At 41.0% G+C, this 23,675-nt stretch overlaps 1 protein-coding gene across 3 annotated transcripts in view; it reads left to right on the top strand.

The window, feature by feature from the left end:
• Nucleotides 1-23,675, top strand: part of LOC138736885 (syntaxin-7-like) — a 71,063-nt gene that overhangs the window by 46,220 nt on the left and 1,168 nt on the right. For all 3 annotated transcript variants that reach the window (XM_069887037.1, XM_069887038.1, XM_069887039.1), the window contains 4 exons: nucleotides 5,772-5,821; nucleotides 12,881-12,974; nucleotides 15,425-15,497; nucleotides 23,076-23,158. In XM_069887037.1, coding sequence (XP_069743138.1) covers nucleotides 5,772-5,821; nucleotides 12,881-12,974; nucleotides 15,425-15,497; nucleotides 23,076-23,158 — 300 coding nt within the window. The remainder of the gene's footprint in view (nucleotides 1-5,771; nucleotides 5,822-12,880; nucleotides 12,975-15,424; nucleotides 15,498-23,075; nucleotides 23,159-23,675) is intronic.

Below are 23,675 nucleotides of genomic sequence, written 5' to 3'. Positions count from 1 at the left end.
AATTAGAGTTGATACTGCTTTTTCACAGAAAATTCATTTGCCTGATAAAGAACATCAGAAATTAAAAAGAGATTGGGTTGGACATGTGGTAGCTTCTACTTTTAACTCTAAAGCAAGGGGTGTAGCAATTTTATTAAAAACAATGTTAGCTATTAAAATTCATAGTGATTATTGACCTTGTGGGGAGATTTGAATTAGTAGATTGTCAAATTTATTCTCAAGATTGGAATTTGATGAATATTTATGCACCAACTATAGATGATGAAGGGTTTATTAGAGATGCATTTAGCTGAGACTGATCAAAAATATTGGGAGAAGGGGAATTTTAATTGTTGTTTGGATCCAATTTTGGATAAAACTACCAAATCAGTTACTCAAACTAAAGCAGTTAAGGCAATTTTCAATGTTATTAAAGATTTGAATTTAATAGATATTTGGAGAAGATTAAACCCTAAAGAAAGGGATTATTTTTTTCACATAGATATGATTCTTATTCTAGGATAGATTTATTTTTAATTTCAGCCAGAATTTTATCTGATCATTCGCCACTTTTAATGTCGTGTTTATTTTTGGAAAAGGAACAAATGGTTTATAGATGGTGATTAAATTTTAAAAATTGATAGATTTTTGTGATTTTTTTTAAAGAAAACATTCAGGAGTTTTCACAATTAAATTCAAATTCTGTTTCTAATAAATTTGTTGTTTGGGATGCCTTAAAGGCATACTTAAGAGGACATATAATAAATTTTACATTGAAAATTAAAAAAGATTATACCAAAAGAGATTAATCAATTAGAAAAGGAAATACAGGATTTGGAAAAGGTATTACAAAAAAAAACCTTCAGATAAGAGAAGAAAGCAATTAATAAAGAAAATTTTATTTTAATAAGATTCATACTTTTAAGACTGAAAAATTGATAGAACTAAGCAAAGATACTATGAATTAGGAGAAAGAACTCAAAAGTTTTAGCTTGGCAGTTAAAAACTGAACAATCTTCTAGAATAATTAATGCTGTTAGGAAGAGATCAAAGACAAGGACTTGCAATAGTTAAAGAAATTAATAATTTTAAAGTTTTTTTTTAAATTCTGATTTATACAGATCAGAATTTATTGGAGATGAAGGCAAGATTGTTAAATTTTTATCTCATAAATTTAACTAGCTTGACATGTCAAGATCAGAAAAATTTGGAATCTCCTTTTACAATAAGAGAAATTACTGAAGTGCTTAGTTCATTACAGAGTGGAAAATCTCTGGGAGAAGATGGTTTTCCATTTGAAATTTCTAAGAAGTTTAAGGACCTTTAAGTACCTCCGGTTAAGGAGGACCTAAAGCAAGGAAGCCCATTCTTTACCGTATTCTTTTTCAACAGTGATAATTACAGATATACCAAAGAAAGATAAAGACTTGTTAAATCCTACATCTTATTGTCCAGTATCTTTATTGAATGTAAATTATAAAGTTGTATCAAAATTGTTAGCAAATGGATTATCTATCTGCCTGATAGATGGATCAAGCAGGTTTTATTTAAAAACATATTCTGCAAACAATATTGCAAGACTAATTAGCTTAATTTAATTCAGAAAAGAGGAGATCATAGTATTGCAGTAACTTTGGATGCGGAAAAAGCTTTTGATAGATTGGAATGGAACTTTTTGTTTAAAGTATTGGAGAAGTTTGGTATGTTTATAAATTGGGATAAAGTCTTGTATAAAAAGCCTTTGGCAAAAGTTATTATTACTAATGGACAATTTTCTGCTTCTTTTCCCTTAACTAGGTCAAGTCATCAAGGTTGTCCTTTGTTCCTAGCTTTATTTATTTGAACCTTTAGCTGAACTCATTAGACAAGATTCTAAGATCAAGGGAATTAAAGTGAATCAAGAAGAATATAAAATAAATTTATTTGCTGATGTTTTGGTTTATTTAACTGATCCTAAAAATTCTTTATTACAATTACAGATTCGATTGAAAGTATATGGGAAATCTGGTTATAAAGTGGGTGATTATACAGATTGTAAAATAGTCACAAATGTTAGGTGGCCAGACATGGGTATCAAATACTTAGGTATAAGAATTGACAATGATTTTAAGCATTTATACAAATTGAATTATTTACCTTTGCTTAATAGAATTGTTGTTGATTTTTAAAAAGTGGAATAATTTACCTATTACTTTAAATGATCAAGTAAACTGTTTTAAAATTAATATTTTTTCCAAGAATTCAATATCTTTTTCAATCAATTCCCATTCCAATTCCTTCAAAAAGTTTTAAGGATTTAAATACAGAAGTTAGGACATTTTTATGGAAAGATAAAATGTCTAAGGTTTCTTTGGAAAAATTGACTTGGAAATATGAGTTGGGGGGGGTTTGCGTCTTCCTCGTTTTAAGAATTATTATAAAGCAGCTCAGTTGTGATTTATAAATGTATTGTTTAATTTAGATAGTATTCCAGTTTGTGCTTCTGTTGAATTTAATGCAATAGGGGATATGGATCCCCAAGATTTTATTTACAAATGGAATTCTAAGCTGTTATTTGTAAGTAGGGAATCATCTATTTTGAAACATTTGAGTTGTGGAATAATATTGATGATGACATTATTATAAAAGGTTTAATATCTAGAAAAACACCTCTGACAAAATAGGCTTATTTCTTTTTTATTGGATAACCAATTCTTGAGGATTTGGAGACAGAAGCCTATTAAGAGCATTGAAAATTGTTTGGAGGATGGGAGATGAAAGAATAAGGGAAGAAAATTATTAATTTTGTTATTACCAAGTTAAAACTTTTTTTTTATCTGGCAAAATAGGTCCTACTTTGACATTACCTAATCAAAGTGTATTAGAATTACTGATTTGTAATACTACTGTAAATAAATTTATTTCAGTAATATATAACTTCAAACTAAGGCTCCCAAAATTGGGGTGCATAAATCAAGATTAAGATGGGAATTAGATTTAAATTCTCAAATAAGTGAAAAGGACTGGATGAATTTGTGTAAGATTAATATGACTAAACTTATAAATGTAAGATATAGGTTAGTTCAATATAATTTTTTTATATCAGTTATATTTGACTCCACAAAAAGTAAATAGAATAAATTCTGCTGTTTCAGATTTATGTTTTTGTTGTAGATCTGAGGTTGGAACTTCATTCAACTTGGCAATGTCCTAAAGTTAGACACTTTTGGTTAAGTGTAGGTAATTGTTTTGGTGGACAAATTACTGGGGTCAAATTCCCACAGGACCCATTGTTATTTATACTGAGTATTAAGGTTATAAGGCCAAAATTAAATTTAAATATTTATCAAATTGAATTTGTGTTGATTGATTTAGCAGTTTCTAGGAAATGTATCGCAATATCATGGAAGTCAGAAATAGATTTAGGCTTGGAAAGATGGCTCGCAGAACTATGTCGTTGTGTACCATTATAGAAAATTACATAATCTGTGAGATAAATATCATCTTTTGGAAAATATGGAGCCCATATTTATAAAATTTTGGATTTCATGTATGATTGGCTCTCTGAAGACCTCATTTCTTAGTAACTTCCAGTAGATTTTTCTGTATAAATGTTTTTTTTTCTTGCCATTCTCTTGTTTTTTCTTTCTTTTTCTTTTTGTTTAGCAGTGGGAGGTATTAGAAGAATGGATTGAGGGGGATGGGAGGATATCTGCCACATGTACAATTAAAAAAAAATTACAATTTAATGTAATTATGTGGTTAATAATTTATAAAGTATTTAAAATAAATAAATAGATTGGCTCTACTTGTTCCTCCTACTCTCCATACGCGGGCCACTCAATTAAAGTTTGTTGGTTTTAATCTGATGTTTCATCAACATTAGATAGATTGCATGCTGAGATTCAAAGCTGTATTCCATTAGGAAAAAAAATTACATATAATTTAAGGGATAAATATTCTTTATTTTTGCAAATTTGGGGTCAGTATGCTAAAATAATGAAATTAAAATTTTGATTTTATTAATTTATTTTTTGATTAGTGAAGTTTTCCCTAAAAGTATATTAACTTTATGATGTTTTTAGGTCTTTGAGTGTCAAGTGCAATCCGAATTAATTACTTGTAATTGTTTTATAATTAAATATCTTGTATTTTTAGTTTTGGGATTTGATTAGTTTAGGGGGAAGGTGGGCTAATAGAGGGTTAGTTTTTTTTTTAAAGATTTTAGTGTTTTAGTTTTATATATATATATATATATATATATATATATATATATTATAGAGAGAGAGTGAGAGATTTATCATATATTTGTTAACATTTTATATACTTATGATGTAATGTTCTGACATATGTTGAATAAATAAAATCTTTAAAAAAAACGTAGTTATTATCAGTTCTATACGTTGTTACAAGCAGTTAAAACTTTTTGTTAGACGGTACTAAAACTTTGTCAGACAGTGCTTAAACTTAACCTTTACAATACAAGCCCATAATTATTGTCTTTAAAAAAAAAAAAAATCTACGGTTACAAAAATACTTCAGTTAAATTTTCAAAGAAACTGAAAGTCAATTATCAAAGCTTTCTGCTTCTTGTAAAAGACAGATTTTTGTAATCGGTTTGTTTAGAAAGCCACTTTTAATCTTGATCTGAACTTGACACACAAGTCCCCTTTTGTCCTGGTTGATAGCAACAATATTCCCCTTAAGGCACTAAATCAGAATCATAATTTATTGTCATGAACAAGTCATGAAATTCTGTGTATTGTGGCAGTGTCATAGTGTAAACATTCATATTATAACTTTCTTACGACGTTACTCTATTTAAAAAATGCATGAGAAGGCTGTGTCTTTGGTGCATTGATTATTCAGGGATCTCATGGCAGCAGGAAAGAAGTTGTCCTCATGCCTTTGAGTGCTCATCTTTAGGCTCCTGTACCTCCTTCCTGATCGTAGCAGAGTGAAGAGGGCATGGCCTGGGATATCCTCAATGGAATGAAGTCTGGTGCCTGTGATGTTGCAGGCCGAGTTAACAAGGCTCGAGTTTATTCTTGTCCTGAGGGATGGCACCTCCATACCAGGCAGTGATGCAACCAGCCAGAATGCTTACCACAGTACACCTGTATAAGTTAACAAGAGTCTTCAGTGACATACCAAATTTCCTCAGACACCTCTCAAAGTTTAGCCGCTAGCGAACCTTCTTTGTGATTGTATTAACATGGAGGCTTCAGGGATGTTGACACCCAGGAATTTGTAGTTCTTGACCCTCTTCACTACTGAGCCCTCAATGAGGACTGGATCGTGTTCCCATGATTTCTTCCTGAAGTTCACAATCATCTCCTTAGTTTTGCTGACGTTGAGCACAAAGTTGTTGTTGTTACACCATTCAATGAGCTGATCTACCTCCCTCCTGTACACTTCCTCATTGCCGTTTGTGATTCTGCCGACAACCGTGGTTGTAATTATTGAATGGTTCATAATGATCACAACATCTCCAGCCATGAAATTGCACCTGATCTTAAACCATTTCTGTTGCTCTTGCAACAGTGGAAGATATTCTTTCACCCATCTTTTCCAGAACAAATCCGATATAAATCGTACCTGCAACATGCATATGTGTCTTCCTTCTGAAACTGGCAATGAAGGTTTAGCTTCTAAGAAGCAAACGATGATTCAGGATAACTTCCTGTGTTTGAATTGAGCTTTCATTTTCTTTATAGATTTACCATTGTGCAAAGCTCAATAATTCTATAATTTGAAGCATAAATTTAGATTCTTTTCACCATTTTTAATTTAGGTTTTAATTTGTTTTTCAGACCGGTTTGCCTGATGGCCAGAAAGGAGAAATCATATTCTCTCTTGAAAGGTAAATATTGAGTTCAGTTGCACAAACTGTTTATATTGGTAAAATGCTCCTATTTTCTTGCAGTAGTCCATCCATGTGTTTTGCTCTAATTCATTGGTTATTTGTTTTTGTACTGAAAAATACACAAATAGTTCCGAGTTATACACATGTGGAGTCTCATTTGTGCAGCAAGATTAAATAGCAGCCAAATACAATATATTGTGCTCGATGTGCTGTACAGCGAACAAGAAAAACCACACAGAAGCGGTGAGTAAGTTAAACCAATCAAATGACTATACTGAAACTCTCCAAGAGCTTATCAGCATGACTCGCCTGGTTCGTCGAGGTCAAGATGTGCCGGTTTAAGGCGTTGACCATGAATGTTTCCTGCTTACCCCGAATGTCCAAAAGGGACGTAGTAGTCCCGTTGTGTCATAACACCTTGTATGGACCCTCGTATGGGCACTGAAGGAGTATCTGGTGTGCGCCTCTCCTTATGAAGACGTATTTGCAATCTTTGTGATCCTTCGGGATATGGGATGGAGCTGCACCGTGCTGTAAGGTTGGGACGGAGGCCAGGGTTGCCCACCTTCTCGTGAAGTCACATTAGTAACACCGTAGGTGTTTCTTCCTGGCTGTGAGCTGCTGGCAGAAACTCTCCCAGGGCTGTCAGCAGGGCCCCATAGATGAGCTCAGCGGAGAACTTGGCCAAATCCTCCTTCAGCGCTGTGCAGATGCCAAAGAGCACCCAAAGCAGCTCCAGAACTTGGAGCCATGCCATGAAAGCCGTCTTCAAATATCGATGGAACCTTTCCACCAGGCCATTAGACTGTGGGTGTTAGCCCGTGGTGTGATGTAACTGGGTCCCTAGAAGCTGTGCCAGCACCATCCATAGGCCAGATGTGACTGTGCCCCTTGTCTGACATGATAATGCAAGGAAGGCCGAAACAGGCTATCCAGTTGACGTTGAGGGCCCTGGCGCAGGATATTGTGGAAATATCCGAGAGCAGGACAGCTTCCGGCCATCTAGTCAACCTGTCCACCATTGTGAACAGTATGTGGAGCCTCTGGAAACCAGCAACAGCTCGACGACGTCCATGTAGACGTGGCCAAATCGTCTGTGTGTCAGTGGGAAGGATTCAAAAGGGTCTCTCACGTGCCTCTGCACCTTGGATGTCTGACAGTGCAAGCAAGTTCTGGCCCAGTGGCTGACCTGTTTACGCAGACCATGCCACGTGAATCTGTTGAGATGTCACCCAGATGGATGGGTGGGCCAACCAATGTAGCACATCAAAGACATGAAGCCTCCACGGAACGATGGGCCTATGTCGGCTGGTGGACACGTCTCAGAGAAGTGTAGCTTTCAATGGCCCGAAACATCTGTAACCCTGAGACTGCAGTCCAGTAGGCTGATATCTCACCATCCTGCCACTGTGCCGCTGCAAGCACTGTATAGTTGGTTTCAGGGGACAAGGAGCGCACAGACAGTACGAACATATGAGACAGAGCATCAGTCATGAGGTTGTTCTTGCCAGAAATGTGCTTGATAGCTGTCATATACTCTGAAATATTAAATAAGTGACGCTGCTGCCTTGGTGAAGGCCTATAAGAGGCTTGTGATTGGTGAAGACTGTGAAATCCCGTGCTTTGAGGAAATGGGGTATGGCAAGGTAGAGGGCTAGCAACTCCCTGTCGAACACACTATACTTCTGCTTGGGGGAATTGTAGGTGTCTGCTGAAGAAAGCGAGTGGGGTCTCCAATGTCCATCAATCAGCTGCTCCAGGATGTTGCCGATGGCTGTGTTGGATGCGTTGACTGTGAGGGCGGTGGGCACATCAATACACAGATTGATGCAGTGCCCAATGAAATGGATGGCCATCAGACTGAAGTGACATTTTGCTGGGTTGATGGCTAGGCTGTAGTCACTCAGTCGCTGACAGAGCAGCTGCAGGTGTGTTAGGTGTTTTGTCATGAATGACTGGCAGTAAGAATGTTGTCTAAGTAGATAAAAACAAAATCCAGACCACACCCCAGTGAGTCCATGAGTCTTTGGAAAGTCTCCGCTGCGCTTTTGAGGCCAAATGGCGTATGGAGGAACTCAAAGGCCAAACTGAGTGAAGAGGTCTGTCTTGTGGATGTTACTGGGGTGCATGGAAATCTTGTAGTACCCCTGGACCAAGCTGATTTTCGAGAAGATCCTCGTTCCGTGTAGATTGGCCATGAAGTCATGAATGTGGGGAACTCAGTACCGGTTGGCTGTTGTGGCATAATTCAGCCGGCAGTAGTCCCCACAAGGTTTCCATCCCCCAGAAAACTTGAGCACCATGTGTAGAGGAGAGGCCCATAGGCTGTCCAAGCACCGAACGATTCCCATCTCCTTCATATTCCTAATTTCTTCCTTGGTGAGTTGTAGCTTATTGGGAGGCAGTCTACATACCCGGGCATGTAGTGGTGGTCCCTCCATGGAGGTGTGCTGGACACCATGTTCTGGGACCTCAGTGGTGAACTGTGGCATTTTAATGACCGGGAATCCTCCCAGGTTTCTGGCAAACTCGTTGCTCAAAAAGGTTACAGAGTTTAGTCAGGAACTTAGCTGGAAGGGCCTTGAATTGACCAGATGGCGCCCTTTCAGGTCCACCAGGAGGCAATGGGCGCGAAGGAAATCTGCACCCAATAGGGATTGAGACATGTCAGCCAAAGTGAAGGTCCAGATTAAACAGTAGGAGCCAAAATCAAACGGGATGGTCCACATATGCGTATGCTGCTATTGTTTGTGGTGATGAGGGATGGTCCTGACTTCCCAGCATGGGTGTCCATGAGGAAATGCCACCCTGATTGCTGATTCCATAGATAAAGGAGGCTGTCTCAGCGGCTGACTAACATAGCCATCAGCGGCTGACTAACATAGCCATCAGCGGCTGACTAACATAGCCATCAGCGGCTGACTAACATAGCCATCAGCGGCTGACTATCATAGCCATCAGCGGCAGCCAGCCCCAGCATTTTCCGGATGGGAACAAGGTGGACGGCAGCAGCGGATTCCGGAACACCATTTCTGATGGTAGAAACACTAGTGCTCAGAGTTTGAGTCTCCACCTGCTGCTGCCATTGCCGGCCTCCTCAGTTGAGTGGGGAGAGAAGAGTCGCTGGACATGATACAGCAACTAGGCAGCGGATATCCCGCCATATTGTTTGGCATGCCGCGGGACATCTGCATGGGCTGCTAACCTGTGTGGGTCACTGAAGTCATTGTCCACAAGGAGTAGGCGGATGTTTTCCGACATCTGTTCAAGAAATATCTGCTCAAACAGTAAGCAGGGTCTGTGGCTCTCCATTAATGCCAGCATATCATTCATAGGGGCGGATGGCATGCGGTCGCTCAGGCCGTCCATGTGGAGCAGCAGTGCCACTCGTTCACAGCAGGAGGGGCCAAACGTGTGGATAAGGAGTGCCTTAATTGCTTCATACCTGTCAGCGACTGATGTAAGAATTAGATGATTTGTCCAGCAGTCTCCAGGTCAAGCGAACTGACCACGTAGTATCTTGTAGAGTCTACGGTGATCTGCCTGACCTGAAACTGGGCCTCAGCCTGTTCGAACCAGACTAGCGGCTGTGAAATCCAAAAGGTTGGCAGCTTCAGCAAGACTAAGTCCTGTGTGCTTGTGTCGTTCTTTGTGGGGTCTTAAATGCCATATTGGACCATCGGGGTCATTATTGTGGTTGGTGTGCTGTACAACGAATGTAAGAAAAACCACAAGGAAGCTGTGAGTAAGTTGAACCAACCAACTGACTTAACTGGATCTCTCGACGAGCTTATTAGCACGACCCTTGTGATCCTTTGCTCCCCCAAACCAGTACCATTGTGACGTCAGCTAGTGCGAGCCTGCACCTCCATGACCCGGTTCGCTTGCGGATCAGTGTAGCCCGCTACATGTATTGACTAAAATTGCTGAGATTTTAATTAGGGGTTGCATTTCATGATTGGTGATTTAAATATCAATTTGTTTTGTTCCCTTTCACAAAAATAATTTTCCTTTGGCACAAATAGAATATTAACACTGTCTAGTGAGTTGCACATGAGCACAGTGAAAAATCTGAGACAACAGGCTGAGAACTCGGGTAACACAACTGCTTTAGTTTGAATTCCACGCTGCAGCCCTTTGAAGCAGTGTCTGGCCCGCCCCTCGCATTTCAGAGCTTGCATCACACTGATGCAAGCATGCACGCGCTCTTCCAGTCTGGACTGGAAGAGAAGGTCCCGCGACACCATCTTTGCCGCGGCTGCCCCACTAATTGCACGTGACAAGCAGGGCCTGTTCGCCGTTACGATTGTGTGTCGCCACAAACCCCCCCCCCCCACAAAGAACCACCACCGACTGTCTCACGATGCGTCGAGGGTGAAGTCTGCTGTCTCGGCAGCTGACACCTATGTACCGGTGAGGGAACCTGTACTGGTTGTGACAAGTCCAAGTGGACTGGTTTCAAGCAGTCCAGTGTGAACAATTCCTCCTTAGCCCCAATGTTGAGTGTAAAGGTGGATGCGTTCCTTTGCAGCACCTTGTAGGGACACTGAAGGGGAGTCTTGTGCACGAATACATACTCGCAGGAGAATAAGTCTGGGGGTGGGTGGTAGTTGAAAGGTGGTGGTGCAAGTGAGCCCAATTTGTCTCACAGTCTCTCGAGTACAACATAAGTGTCGGCGGCTTGACCTGGTGCTGAAGGAAGAAACTGGCCTGGGACTGCAAGGGTCTCACCATTAGACTAGTTCAGCTGAGGGGGCTTGAAGGTTGTCCTTGGGCACTGTGCGTATCCTCAGGAGAACCCAGGACAATTCTTCTACCTAGTTGGGCTTCTCGAGCCGTGCCATCAGTGCTAATTTCAGGTGCCGATGGAAGCGCTTGACCCAGCCCGCTGTGGCCCGAGGATGGCAAATTGAAGTGTGACGTAGTTGGGTGCCTAGGAGTTTGAAGAACTCGTTCCACAGGACAGAGGTGAACTGGGCTCCTTGGTCAGTCATTATTTGTGCTGGGACACTGAAACGGGAGACCCAGGTGGAGAAGAAAGCCCTGGTGCACATATCGGTGGAGGTGTCTGGGAGGGGAATGGCCTCCGGCCATCAAGTGAACCTATCCACTACTGTTAGCTGGTAGAGTGACCCTCAGGAGACCGGCAAGGGTCCAACTATGTCAAGGTGGACCTGTTGAAACCTACGGTTTGGAGTGTCAAACTGCTGGACATGGAGCTTGGAGTGTAGCTGAGGCTTGGTGTGTCGCTGGACCTTGCAGGTTTTGCCCACTCTGTGATTTGGTTGTGTAGGCCATACCAGACAAATCAGGATACCATCCGCATTGTCGTTCGGATGGAGGGATGAGACAAGCCATGTATCATGTCGAAAGCAGATTTCCTCCATTGGGCAGGGATCACCGGTCGGGGTTCGCCTGTGGAGACGTCACAGAGGAGAGTAATGCTATTGACATCTAGAGGGAGGTCCTGGAACTGCAATCCCATGACGGCAGTCGAATCGGAGGTTATCTGTTTGAACTGGAACTGGGCCTCCACTTGGCCAAACCAAGTGCGAAGCCTATTCGTCCAAAAAGTTGGCAGCTTCAATGCAACAGTGCCTACGGCTGCGGGGTCCATTATGCAGAGTCTTCAGACTGTGGAGACTCGTCAGGGTCATCAGTGTAGTGAGTTCCATGCAAGCGCACAAAAAACTGAGAAAACAGGCTGAGAGCTCGATTAACACAACTGCTTTACTTTGAATTCCGTGCTGCAGCCTTTTAAGGCTGTGTCTGGCCCGCCCCCCCTCGTTCTGGAGCTGAAGAGAAGGTCCTGCAACGCCATCTTTGCCGTGGCTGCCCTGCTGACCGTGTGTGACAAGCGGTGCTGGTTCACTGCTACAATTATGTGCGGTGTGACAATTGTAAATTTTGATGATGGAGTATTTATTGTTAAAGAGGCTGTCATTATTTTGAGGAAACTTTGACAGCAATTTCAGGAATTTGTGCATGCATTTAAATCTGTAGATCCAGAAGGAGACATAAGTGATTCCTGCTTAACAGGCTTAATGCTTTGCAGCCTTTGTATATTGGTGAACTGATAATTTTAAAACTGGTATTTGGATATTTTTGGGTAGAATCATGGGTCCTCTACAAGCATCACCTACGGCTCCTAGAACGCTTCCATCAGCGCTGTCTCCGCTCCATCCTCAACATTCATTGGAGTGACTTCATCACCAACATCGAAGTACTCGAGCTGGCAGAATCCGCAAGCATCGAATTCACGCTGCTGAAGATCCAACTGCGCTGGGTGGGTCACGTCTCCAGAATGGAGGACCATCGCCTTCCCAAGATCGTATTATATGGCGAGCTCTCCACTGGCCACCGAGACAGAGGTGCACCAAAGAAGAGGTACAAGGACTGCTTAAAGAAATCTTTTGGTGCCTGCCACATTGACCACCGCCAGTGGGCTGATATCGCCTCCAACCGTGCATCTTGGCGTCTCACAGTTCGGCGGGCAGCAACCTCCTTTGAAGAAGACCGCAGAGCCCACCTCACTGACAAAAGACAAAGGAGGAAAAACCCAACACCCAACCCCAACCAACCAATTTTCCCTTGCAACCGCTGCAACCGTGCCTGCCTGTCCCGCATCGGACTTGTCAGTCACCAATGAGCCTGCAGAAGACGTGGACTTTTTACCCCCTCCATAAATCTTCGTCCGCGAAGCCAAGCCAAAGAAGAAGAAGAAGAATGGATAGTATAGTTAGCCAGAATTGATTGAATTGACTCATTTATTGAAACAAGTATCGACCTGTAGGGAAAAGCATTGTTTAGCGTGTTATCGAACCAAGTCCACTTGTACAGCAAATAATGTAATAATAAAACAAAAGTACAGGGTATAGTATACAGCTCTCTGCAATTTTTTGCAGTCCTGCCTCGAGCTGTGTTGCACATGGGCTTCTTTGATTTCGGATGCTTAGCAAGAAGGGATAGGAGCAGGGAAACATGTTAAAGACTGGTAGGAAGGAATGTAGAATAATTCAAATGATTGAAAGAGTAACACTGGTTTTTAAATTGTAGCCCAAATCAGTTTCAAGATCAAATAGAAGATGGGATTACAGAAGAAGACCTGGAACTCATTAAAGAAAGAGAGAATGCTATTAAGCAACTAGAGGTATAACTTGATAAAATTTCTAATCTCAATATTTTTATTATTCTCTCTATCTTCACATACAGTATATTCATTAGTGATCTACTTCTTTTGGGGTATTATATGCAGAGAATTGTGTGATATTCCTTTGGAGGATTGAAACATGGTAGATGGGTTAATTAAGCATGTTTTCTTGTATGCTAATAACACCACAAAAGTGCACTTATTGAGATTCATCTTATCCTTTGTCATTATTTATGGTTACTGTCTCAGTGGTCTCCAGACCAAAAGTCGGAATCAATTTTTTCTAAAAATGTTGAGTTTTCATTAAATGAGAAATCTATAATCTTTGAGGACTTGGATTTCTATTACTAATAGCATCTTGTATACTGGATGCAGTTGGAGCAGGGTGCAAATGACAGTCTGCCTTCTGTTAAAGGCAGCACCGATTTGAGTTAAAACATCTAAGCTCCCCTGCTGTGAAACAATCGTTGTTATTGGCATTAGCTATCTTCAAGTACTGGAGTCAACTACTACTTAATGATGGATTACAATAATTTTAAAGACTATAACAAGAAACTGTAGGCCACATAGCCTAACACTATATTTTTCATCTCGAATGTGGAAGTTCTAGGAAATCAAAACATGTATATCTACTGTCACTTCAAGTTCTTAGGATGTAAGCCATCGGTTCCCGGGGATGTTGGCCTCAATCTCATTCATTTGTCCCTGGATTTTCTAGTATTAATGGAGTATTTTTAATCAATTGCACCCTGCAGACAGAAAAAAAAATCAAAGTTTCAGACATTTTATTACTTTCTATTAATTCCAAAATATTATACCCTAAAAGTCTTTTGCTTTTCATTTTCTTGAAGTATATGCATGTGTTTTTGTATTTTCTACAATTTTACTTTTGAGCTCTTCTCTAATTATTTTAGTCATCCTTTGCTAATTTCTAAAATGTTCCTAATCTTCTGAATACCACAAACATTCACAACACTGAATGCATTTCAGTTCATTTTGGTACCATGTTTAACTTATTTAGACACCCACTGTTGCGACTACTATCCATAAAAGCCGCTTGGTGTGTCGTTTGGGGCTTGGGGCTCTTGTTTGTGACACTTTTGATTGATTCACCATAAGTCCAGATGATTTTTTAAATGGTTTATTTATTAACACACAAAAGACTTGTAGTGATCTATAATAGTGACTGTTGTAGCGATCTTCTTTAATGTTCTATGAAATAACAGTAGTAGCGGTCAACAAAAAATATGCAAACTTCACTCACCTTCCTTATACAACCTGCCACCCCAGTCGACAGGCTAACCAACTCTGAGACTCGCGTGCCCAAACCCCTGCGCATGCGCCAACTGTCCTCAGTCCATGAAACCCACCGCGCATGCGCAAACTGACAGGGGGAAAGCGCATGCGTGGATGCAACATGGTGCAGAACGGCAGCTTCGATCCCAGGATTCCACCAAAGCCTGCAGCTCACTCAGTGGGGTGCCATCAACGTCTGCAACAAACCCAAGAAAGGTAAGTAGCCCCCTTTGGCCCCTACAATACTGCCTCCTAATAATTTGTCTGCAGTTGAGTCAGAATTCGTCTCACAAAACATATTAATTTGATTCTAAATAAAATTACAAAAATCTGGCTTTTTTTAAATGGCAAAGTATTAAAGCACCACCTATGAACATAGATATAGAATCTGATTCCACTACCTCCTTTTGCAATGTATTCCTCATATCGACTATTCTGTGTGTAAACAAAAATCTTGTGGTGGACCACGACACAATAGGTGCCCCAGCACGCAAGATGGCGGCTAAATGCGGTGATCCTGCAAGGGCCGTGCGACTAAATGGGCTTTCTTCCCGGGCTGCAGGCAGCACAGCGGGAAACAGCGAACATCGGTGGGGATGCCAGCTATCAGAGGCCGGCAAGCCAGTGACGTCATTTCTGCCGGAAGCGGCGGGACAACTAGGCCCAGCAGGCCTATATAAGGCAGGGAAAGCCGTCAATAAATCAGTATTGACTGTACTCCCCTCGTGTAAGTGTCTTGCTTTCACACCCTGCAGTAGCTTGCACTACAACCCTACCAATCCCCTTTAAAATTGCTTCCTCTTTGTTCTAAATCTTTGTCCTGTTGTTTTGATAGGCCTGTGTTGGGGAAAGAAGACTGACTATCTACCCATTCTATGCTTCTTATGATCTTGTATACTTCAATCAAGTGACCCTGGGCCTCCTTTGATCCTCTCTATCCAATCTCTCTCCATAACTAAAGTCTTCCAATCCAGACAACATTCTGGTGTACCTCCTCTACACTCTATAGTGTGATGATTAGAGATGTACACAATACTCCCAAGTTTAGCTTAACCTGTGGTTTGATACTTATTGAACTGGCATGAATGGAATGAATAACTGTAATGCTTAATTTTAACAAATTGATATAAACATAATGCCACTTTTTATTTTAGTCTGATATCCTGGATATTAATGAAATATTCAAAGACTTAGGAATGATGATTCATGAACAAGGGGACCTAGTTGGTAAGTATCTGGCATTCCAATTGTATCTTGATTGTACAGTCTTGTGCTCTATTTTGTATAAATACAGTAATCACCAGAACATAGAAAATACTGCTGGTATTAACAGTATTGTTCACAATTTGAGATGTATTATTTATTAATTTGTTTTATTTCCAGGTAATATTGTGGTTTGATGAGCATTTCTTCTGAAGTTGTCCAAGCACATACTTCTTATCAGCTATATTTTTGATACATATTTTTGATATATATATATATTTTTCTTTGGCTTGGCTTCGCGGACGAAGATTTATGGAGGGGGTAAAAAGTCCACGTCAGCTGCAGGCTCGTTTGTGGCTGACAAGTCCGATGCGGGACAGGCAGACACGATTGCAGCGGTTGCAAGGGAAAATTGGTTGGTTGGGGTTGGGTGTTGGGTTTTTCCTCCTTTGCCTTTTGTCAGTGAGGTGGGCTCTGCGGTCTTCTTCAAAGGAGGTTGCTGCCCGCCAAACTGTGAGGCGCCAAGATGCACGGTTTGAGGCGTTATCAGCCCACTGGTGGTGGTCAATGTGGCAGGCACCAAGAGATTTCTTTAGGCAGTCCTTGTACCTTTTCTTTGGTGCACCTCTGTCACGGTGGCCAGTGGAGAGCTCGCCATATAATACGATCTTGGGAAGGCGATGGTCCTCCATTCTGGAGACGTGACCCATCCAGCGCAGCTGGATCTTCAGCAGCGTGGACTCGATGCTGTCGACCTCTGCCATCTCGAGTACTTCGACGTTAGGGGTGTAAGCGCTCCAATGGATGTTGAGGATGGAGCGGAGACAACGCTGGTGGAAGCGTTCTAGGAGCCTAAGGTGGTGCCGGTAGAGGACCCATGATTCGGAGCCGAACAGGAGTGTGGGTATGACAACGGCTCTGTATACGCTTATCTTTGTGAGGTTTTTCAGTTGGTTGTTTTTCCAGACTCTTTTGTGTAGTCTTCCAAAGGCGCTATTTGCCTTGGCGAGTTTGTTGTCTATCTCATTGTCGATCCTTGCATCTGATGAAATGGTGCAGCCGAGATAGGTAAACTGGTTGACCGTTTTGAGTTTTGTGTGCCCGATGGAGATGTGGGGGGGCTGGTAGTCATGGTGGGGAGCTGGCTGATGGAGGACCTCAGTTTTCTTCAGGCTGACTTCCAGGCCAAACATTTTGGCAGTTTCCGCAAAGCAGGACGTCAAGCGCTGAAGAGCTGGCTCTGAATGGGCAACTAAAGCGGCATCATCTGCAAAGAGTAGTTCACGGACAAGTTTCTCTTGTGTCTTGGTGTGAGCTTGCAGGCGCCTCAGATTGAAGAGACTGCCATCCGTGCGGTACCGGATGTAAACAGCGTCTTCATTGTTGGGGTCTTTCATGGCTTGGTTCAGCATCATGCTGAAGAAGATTGAAAAGAGGGTTGGTGCGAGAACACAGCCTTGCTTCACGCCATTGTTAATGGAGAAGGGTTCAGAGAGCTCATTGCTGTATCTGACCCGACCTTGTTGGTTTTCGTGCAGTTGGATAATCATGTTGAGGAACTTTGGGGGACATCCGATGCGCTCTAGTATTTGCCAAAGCCTTTTCCTACTCACCGTGTCGAAGGCTTTGGTGAGGTCAACAAAGGTGATGTAGAGTCCTTTGTTTTGTTCTCTGCACTTTTCTTGGAGCTGTCTGAGGGCAAAGACCATGTCAGTGGTTCCTCTGTTTGCGCGAAAGCCGCACTGTGATTCTGGGAGAATATTCTCGGCGACACTAGGTATTATTCTATTTAGTAGAATCCTAGCGAAGATTTTGCCTGCAATGGAGAGCAACGTGATTCCCCTGTAGTTTGAGCAGTCTGATTTCTCGCCTTTGTTTTTGTACAGGGTGTTGATGGTGGCATCACGAAGATCCTGAGGCAGTTTACCTTGGTCCCAACAAAGCCTGAAAAACTCATGCAGTTTGGCATGCAGAGTTTTGCCGCCAGCCTTCCAGACTTCTGGGGGGATTCCATCCATACCTGCTGCTTTGCCACTTTTCAGTTGTTCGATTGCCTTATATGTCTCATCCAGGGTGGGAACCTCATCCAGCTCTAGCCTTAGGGGCTGTTGAGGGAGCTGGAGCAGGGCGGAATCTTGGACTGAGCGGTTGGCACTGAAAAGAGATTGGAAGTGTTCTGACCATCGGTTGAGGATGGAGATCTTGTCGCTGAGGAGGACTTTGCCGTCTGAGCTGCGCAGCGGGCTTTGGACTTGGGGTGAGGGGCCGTACACAGCCTTTAGAGCCTCGTAGAAACCCCTGAAGTCGCCAATGTCCGCGCTGAGCTGTGTTCGTTTGGCGAGGCTAGTCCACCACTCATTTTGGATCTCCCGGAGTTTGCGCTGAAGATGGCTGCATGCGCGACGGAAGGCTTGTTTCTTCTCTGGACAGGACGGCTTTGTAAGGTGAGCCTGGTGGGCAGCTCGCTTCTTTGCCAGCAGCTCCTGGATTTCCTGGCTGTTTTCGTCAAACCAGTCCTTGTTTTTCCTGGAGGAGAAGCCCAGTACCTCTTCAGTGGATTGCAGTATGGTAGTCTTCAACTGATCCCAGAGGGTTTCAGGGGACGGGTCCGTGAGGCGGGTTGCAACGTCGAGCTTTGCTTTGAGGTTTGCCTGGAAGTTTCCTCTCGCTTCGTCTGACTGCAGGTTTCCAACATTGAACCTCTTTCTGGGGGCTTTATTGTTCCTGGGCTTTGGCTTGAAGTGAAGGTTGAGCTTGCAGCGAACCAGCCGGTGGTCAGTGTGGCATTCCGCGCTAGGCATGACCCTGGTGTGGAGCACATCTTGTTTGTCACTTTCTCGCACCAGGATGTAGTCCAGGAGGTGCCAGTGTTTGGATCGGGGATGCATCCAGGTGGTCTTAAGGCTGTCCCTCTGCTGAAAAAGGGTGTTTGTAATGACAAGTCGCTGTTCTGCGCAGAGCTCCAACAGGAGGCGCCCATTGTCGTTGCACTTGCCGACGCCATGCTTGCCCAGGATTCCTGGCCAGGTTTCTGAGTCTTTGCCGACACGAGCGTTGAAGTCGCCCAGGATGACAACCTTGTCGGCTGTAGGGGTACGTTGGATGAGGTTGCGCAGGTCGGTGTAGAACTTGTTCTTTTCTGCTGGTTCCGCCTGGAGGGTTGGAGCATAGACACTGATGAGGGTGATGTGACGCTTGTTTTGAAGTGGGAGTCGCATGGACATGATTCGGTCCGAGAGGCCTGTCGGAAGGTTTTCGAGTTTGGAGGCAATGAAGCTCTTGACCATGAAGCCTACACCAGATAGGCGTCGTTCATCCGAAGGCTTGCCAGACCAGTAGAGTGTGTAGCCCGCGCCGCGTTCTTGGAGGCTGCCTGCATCTGCCAGGCGGACTTCACTGAGAGCTGCTATGTCGATGTCAAGTCTGAGGAGTTATATATATATATATATTTATATATATAATAAATATTTATATATATATATAAATATATACATATGTTTGATATATATTTGATACATTGGATATTAATGCAAACTTATAAATTGATGTAGGAGATTCTCTGAAGTCTAAAAATGTTAACTGGCACTAAATTGAGTTAGACTCATCAGTGGTCAGTTAAGTTAAATATTTATATAAATGGGCACACACATTTGGTGGGAGATTTAAGCCTAATGTATAATTACCAGGTAACCAAAGATGGAATTAATTACAACAGTTGTCTGAAGCAAAACTAAATCTAAAATGCTGGTGTGCAGTCGGAAATAGCAATAGTATGTACTCACAGCCAGCTTTTGAAACGAACATAAATTATCTCCATACTGTGGCTGCACCATCTTTTTCCATTTACCATCACACTATTGCAGTTAGATATGATGCATTTTCATGTTTGCTATTTTTGATGATCCTTTGTCTTCATTATCCATGTCTTTTGTACTCCATTTACACTTCTGAGATCATTTCAACCAGGAATCCTAGCATTGATCATTAGAATGATTCTGACTGGTGTAATTGATGAACTCTAGAATTTCACTGCAACATTTTACATTTGATTTGCATATTCTATGATTTAGAAAGCAAAATACTGAGGACATTGAAAGGAACTTGTGTATGAATAAAAATAAAATTTATTTTTCCTTGAAACATTGGGTGATTTGGACTAAGCTTAAAGAAAACAAAGGGTTGCATCAAATTGGAAAAAAAAGTGAAATTCAACTTCATTCAATTCTTAATTTCTACTGGATAGCCATAACTTGGACAAAGATTAACTTGATATAAAGGATTTGGTCCTTTACACACATTGCAGCTCTGGGCCTCTGCATCATCCTCTGCAACTGAATTCTTGACTTCCTTATCGGAAGACTACAGACAGTTTGAATTGGAAACATCTCACTGACAATCAATTCAGATGCACCTCAAGGATGCATGCTTAGCCGACTGCTCTACACTCATGACTGTTGGCTAGGCACAATTCAAGTGCCATCTACAAATTTGCCGATGACACCACGGTCATCTGAATCACAGGCAGCAATGAGAAAGCATACAGGAGTGAGATAGATCAGCTGGTTGAGTGGTGGCATAACAATAGTCTTGCCCTCAACATTAGCAAAACTAAGAAACTGATTGTTGACTTCAGCAGGGAGAAATCAAGAGAACCCAAACCAGTCCCCATCAAGGGGTAAGCAGTGGAAAGGGTTAAGAACTTCAAATTCCTGGTGTCATCATCTCTGAAGATCTATTCTGCAGCTATCATGTCGATTCAGTCACAAAGAAGGCTTTACTTCATGAGGAGTTTGAAGACGTTTGATATGTCTCCAAAGACTTGCAAATTCTGACTGGTTGCATCACTGTCTGGCATGGAGGTGCCAATGCACAGGACAGGAAAAAAATGACAGAGTTGTGAACACAACCAGTGTCATCGTGCCTTCATTCCATTAAGGACATGTATGAGGCGGTGTCTCAAGAAAGCAAACTCTATCCTCACCACCCCAGCCTGCCCGGTTCTTGCTGCTACCATTGTGAAGGAGGTGCAGAAGCCTGAAGACAAATTCCCAACAGTACAGAAACTTCCTCTCTGCCATGAGACCTGAATGGACAAGGAACCACAGACTCTACCTCACGTTGTCATCTGTTGGACTAATTTACATATATATTTTTTTAAATTTAATTTATAGCAGTTTCGCATCTGCTGCAAAACAACAAATTTTGTGACATGTTCATGACATTAAATTCTGATTCTGATTTTGATTCGCGGGTCAAAATTTGTTTTGTTACGTAAGTTTGTACAGAGTAAATTATAACTATTTGTGTCATCTGCAGTCCACAATAGTCTTCCTCAACTGTTTGAATTCCAGTTAGCTCCATGTTAGCTGACTGATACAGTTCTATCCAATTCAAATCTGGACCTAAAGAACTTCAGGTTTTAGCCACTTCCCACATCACTTCACTCCCTCACATTGCCACAGCAGACATTTTCTACAAATCTCTCCAAGGCCAGTGACTTTTAACATTTTCACATCAACTTCTGTGTTTTAGTAAAGATATAGCCATGTATTCCAGGGGTTATCCTGTTTTAAAGTCTTGTACCTCCCATTACTTCAACTTATTTTATGAAGTTTGTGGTAATAACTCAATATTTTAACCATTTTCTCAACATTTATTTAATATAAAGCAATAAAACCTCTTAATTGCATTATCTAGGTAGGGATCACTGATTAACATATTTATGTTGAAAATGTACAGAAGCCAGTCATAATTGATTCTCACTGTGAAGTTATGCTTGGGTTTAACAAAATAGTGATAGTAAGAGTGAATAAATTGGTTGAGGAACCCGTCTCCGCTAATATGACTGGTTCATTTAAAACTGCATAAAGTAATATAGAATTCAAAATCAGTTTGTTACTAAAATGCACCGATTGAGCATGCCTTTTGTAAAAACAAGTATGTTATAGCTGAGAATTGAATTGTGTTCATATCAGTTTGTTACTTAAAGAAAATAAATGACAAGAGAGCCAAAGTAAAATCCTGGGACTTCACAGGATGATTATACAAGCAGTCACTTAATTGACAATGATGAAAATTTGTAGGACTCTCTGAAAGCCCATCCTGTTGGTAACCCCCCCCCCCCCAGTTCCATTATTATTTACATTGAGACTTTATATTTCTTTTTGACATTCTCCAAACTTTTTTCTTTTTCCTTTCTTTTCTTTAATATTTTAGGGGAGGGTTGGTGGGTGGGGGGGTTTGTATTTCATTTTATTGAATATATGTATACATGGATGTGGTTTTTTAATTCTAAAATAAAATATTTTTTTAAATGGCTTTTATGTGTGGATGTCAGTAATATTCATGAACGATTATTTTCCACATTTAAGGAAATTATGGATTCTATGATCAATATAAGATTTACAATGCATATAATTTTGTACAGAGATAACTTCAGCAGTACAAAGGGTTTGGGTATGCCCATTTTGTGCACTTCAGTCACAAATTGATCTTGAATACTATATCACTCCATATGGTTTTTAAGGAGCCCGTCATGGAAGCTATGAAAGCAGTTTCATTCAAGTTCCACATCTTTCACATGCCAACAATAAAAACGGGATTTTTTTTTTAACCTGAGCACAAGCTCAGAGTGCGAATCAATAACGAATCTGGCATCTTGACATGCTCCTCTTAATAAATATAATAAAGTCAGCAAAGCAAAATAGTGTAGATGTTGGAAATATCTCAGCAAGTTGTAGCATTTGTGGGGAAAGATCATTTTTGGATGAGCAGCCTCATCAGAATTGGGATGGGTTCATTTGATGTTGCCCTTTACTGTTCGTGGTTTGTCTTTTCGATCTATTGAGCAGAATGAAACTGGCAGGTGCAGGTTGCTGCACCATCTGTTCAATTTGAGCCTAAGACTTGTGGTTATAAATTTTATTTCAGTAAGCATTCAATGACTTGGGTCAAGGTTTCTCACAATATTTAAAGTTTCAAGAAGGAAGTAGTGAAAATAAACAAAATAAATAAGGAAACGTAAAAGTCAAAGGAGCAAAGTGAAAGATGCAATGATGTCATGGAAATTGTGCAATTAGAAGTTGATTTGTCACTCAACTGGTATGAAGTCCATTACAATAAAATATACAGTGTCATCAGTTTAGAATACGTGTTTATACCAGCAGTATAGAATCATAATTTGCCATGTGTCTCCAGCCTGCCCACTTGTCCAAAGAATATTACAGAAATTATACAGAATGTTACAAAAAAAAAGTAGGTTGTAAAGAGCCAGCAAGATATTGGCTTAATCTCTACTTAAAAACATTTGTACATAATCTATACTGACATTTCATTTTCAAGATGAAATGTTAAACTGAGGTGAAAAGATCACATTGCTTTATTTAGGAATAAGGTTTTCTGGAGTCTCACTAACAGTTTTCCCTCCACTATCTTGGTTTATGGATCAAAACTGTTTCCCAATTCATTACTGTATTTATTCACAAGTGACTGCACCATTGAACATTTTGTAATGGTGCCTTAAATATGTATATTTTTTAAAAATTCTGAATCTGAAAATTTGTGATTTTTAGTTTTTAAAAATAATACTTTGCCTTTCTATAGACAGCATAGAAGCCAACGTGGAAACTGGTGAAGTACATGTTCAACAAGCAAACCAGCAACTGAGTAGAGCAGCTGAATATCAAGTAAGGTCTTTTCTGAATTATCGGAAGATGCATGAGATATTTGAGAAAGAAAGTTTAAACTTGGGGATACATTGACTGTTTTTTGATCTGATTTACAGAAAAATAAATATTCTGCTGAATTTCTGGTCTGCATTTAGTAATCTGATTGTAACAATAACATTTTGCTGCTACCTCCTCCTGACAGTGATGCCCATTTGCTTATCAGGAAACTAACTACTTGTTGCTGCCTTGAAAATATTCAAAAACTCTGCTAACATTATCTTTTAAGAAGAGCGTTCCAAAAACTCAAGATCTATGGCCGGGGTGAGGGAGAGAAAAATTTTACTTCATTTTTCTTAAATTGGTGATCCCTTGTTTTTAACCAGCAACCCCAATTCTGGATGATCTTACAAGAGGAAACATTTACTGGATCTTGAATGTTTCTATCATTGCCTCTTGTTAATTAAATTGCAGGGGATTAAAGTCAGGGCTTTCAGCCTTTTCTTCTAAAGCATTGCCAAATCTTTGACCCCCTCCC

Source organism: Narcine bancroftii, chromosome 6 (genome assembly GCF_036971445.1).
Source record: "Narcine bancroftii isolate sNarBan1 chromosome 6, sNarBan1.hap1, whole genome shotgun sequence".
NCBI lineage: Eukaryota > Metazoa > Chordata > Chondrichthyes > Torpediniformes > Narcinidae > Narcine > Narcine bancroftii.
Note: the sequence above shows the minus strand (reverse complement) of the source record. Positions and strands in the feature narration are given on the sequence as shown.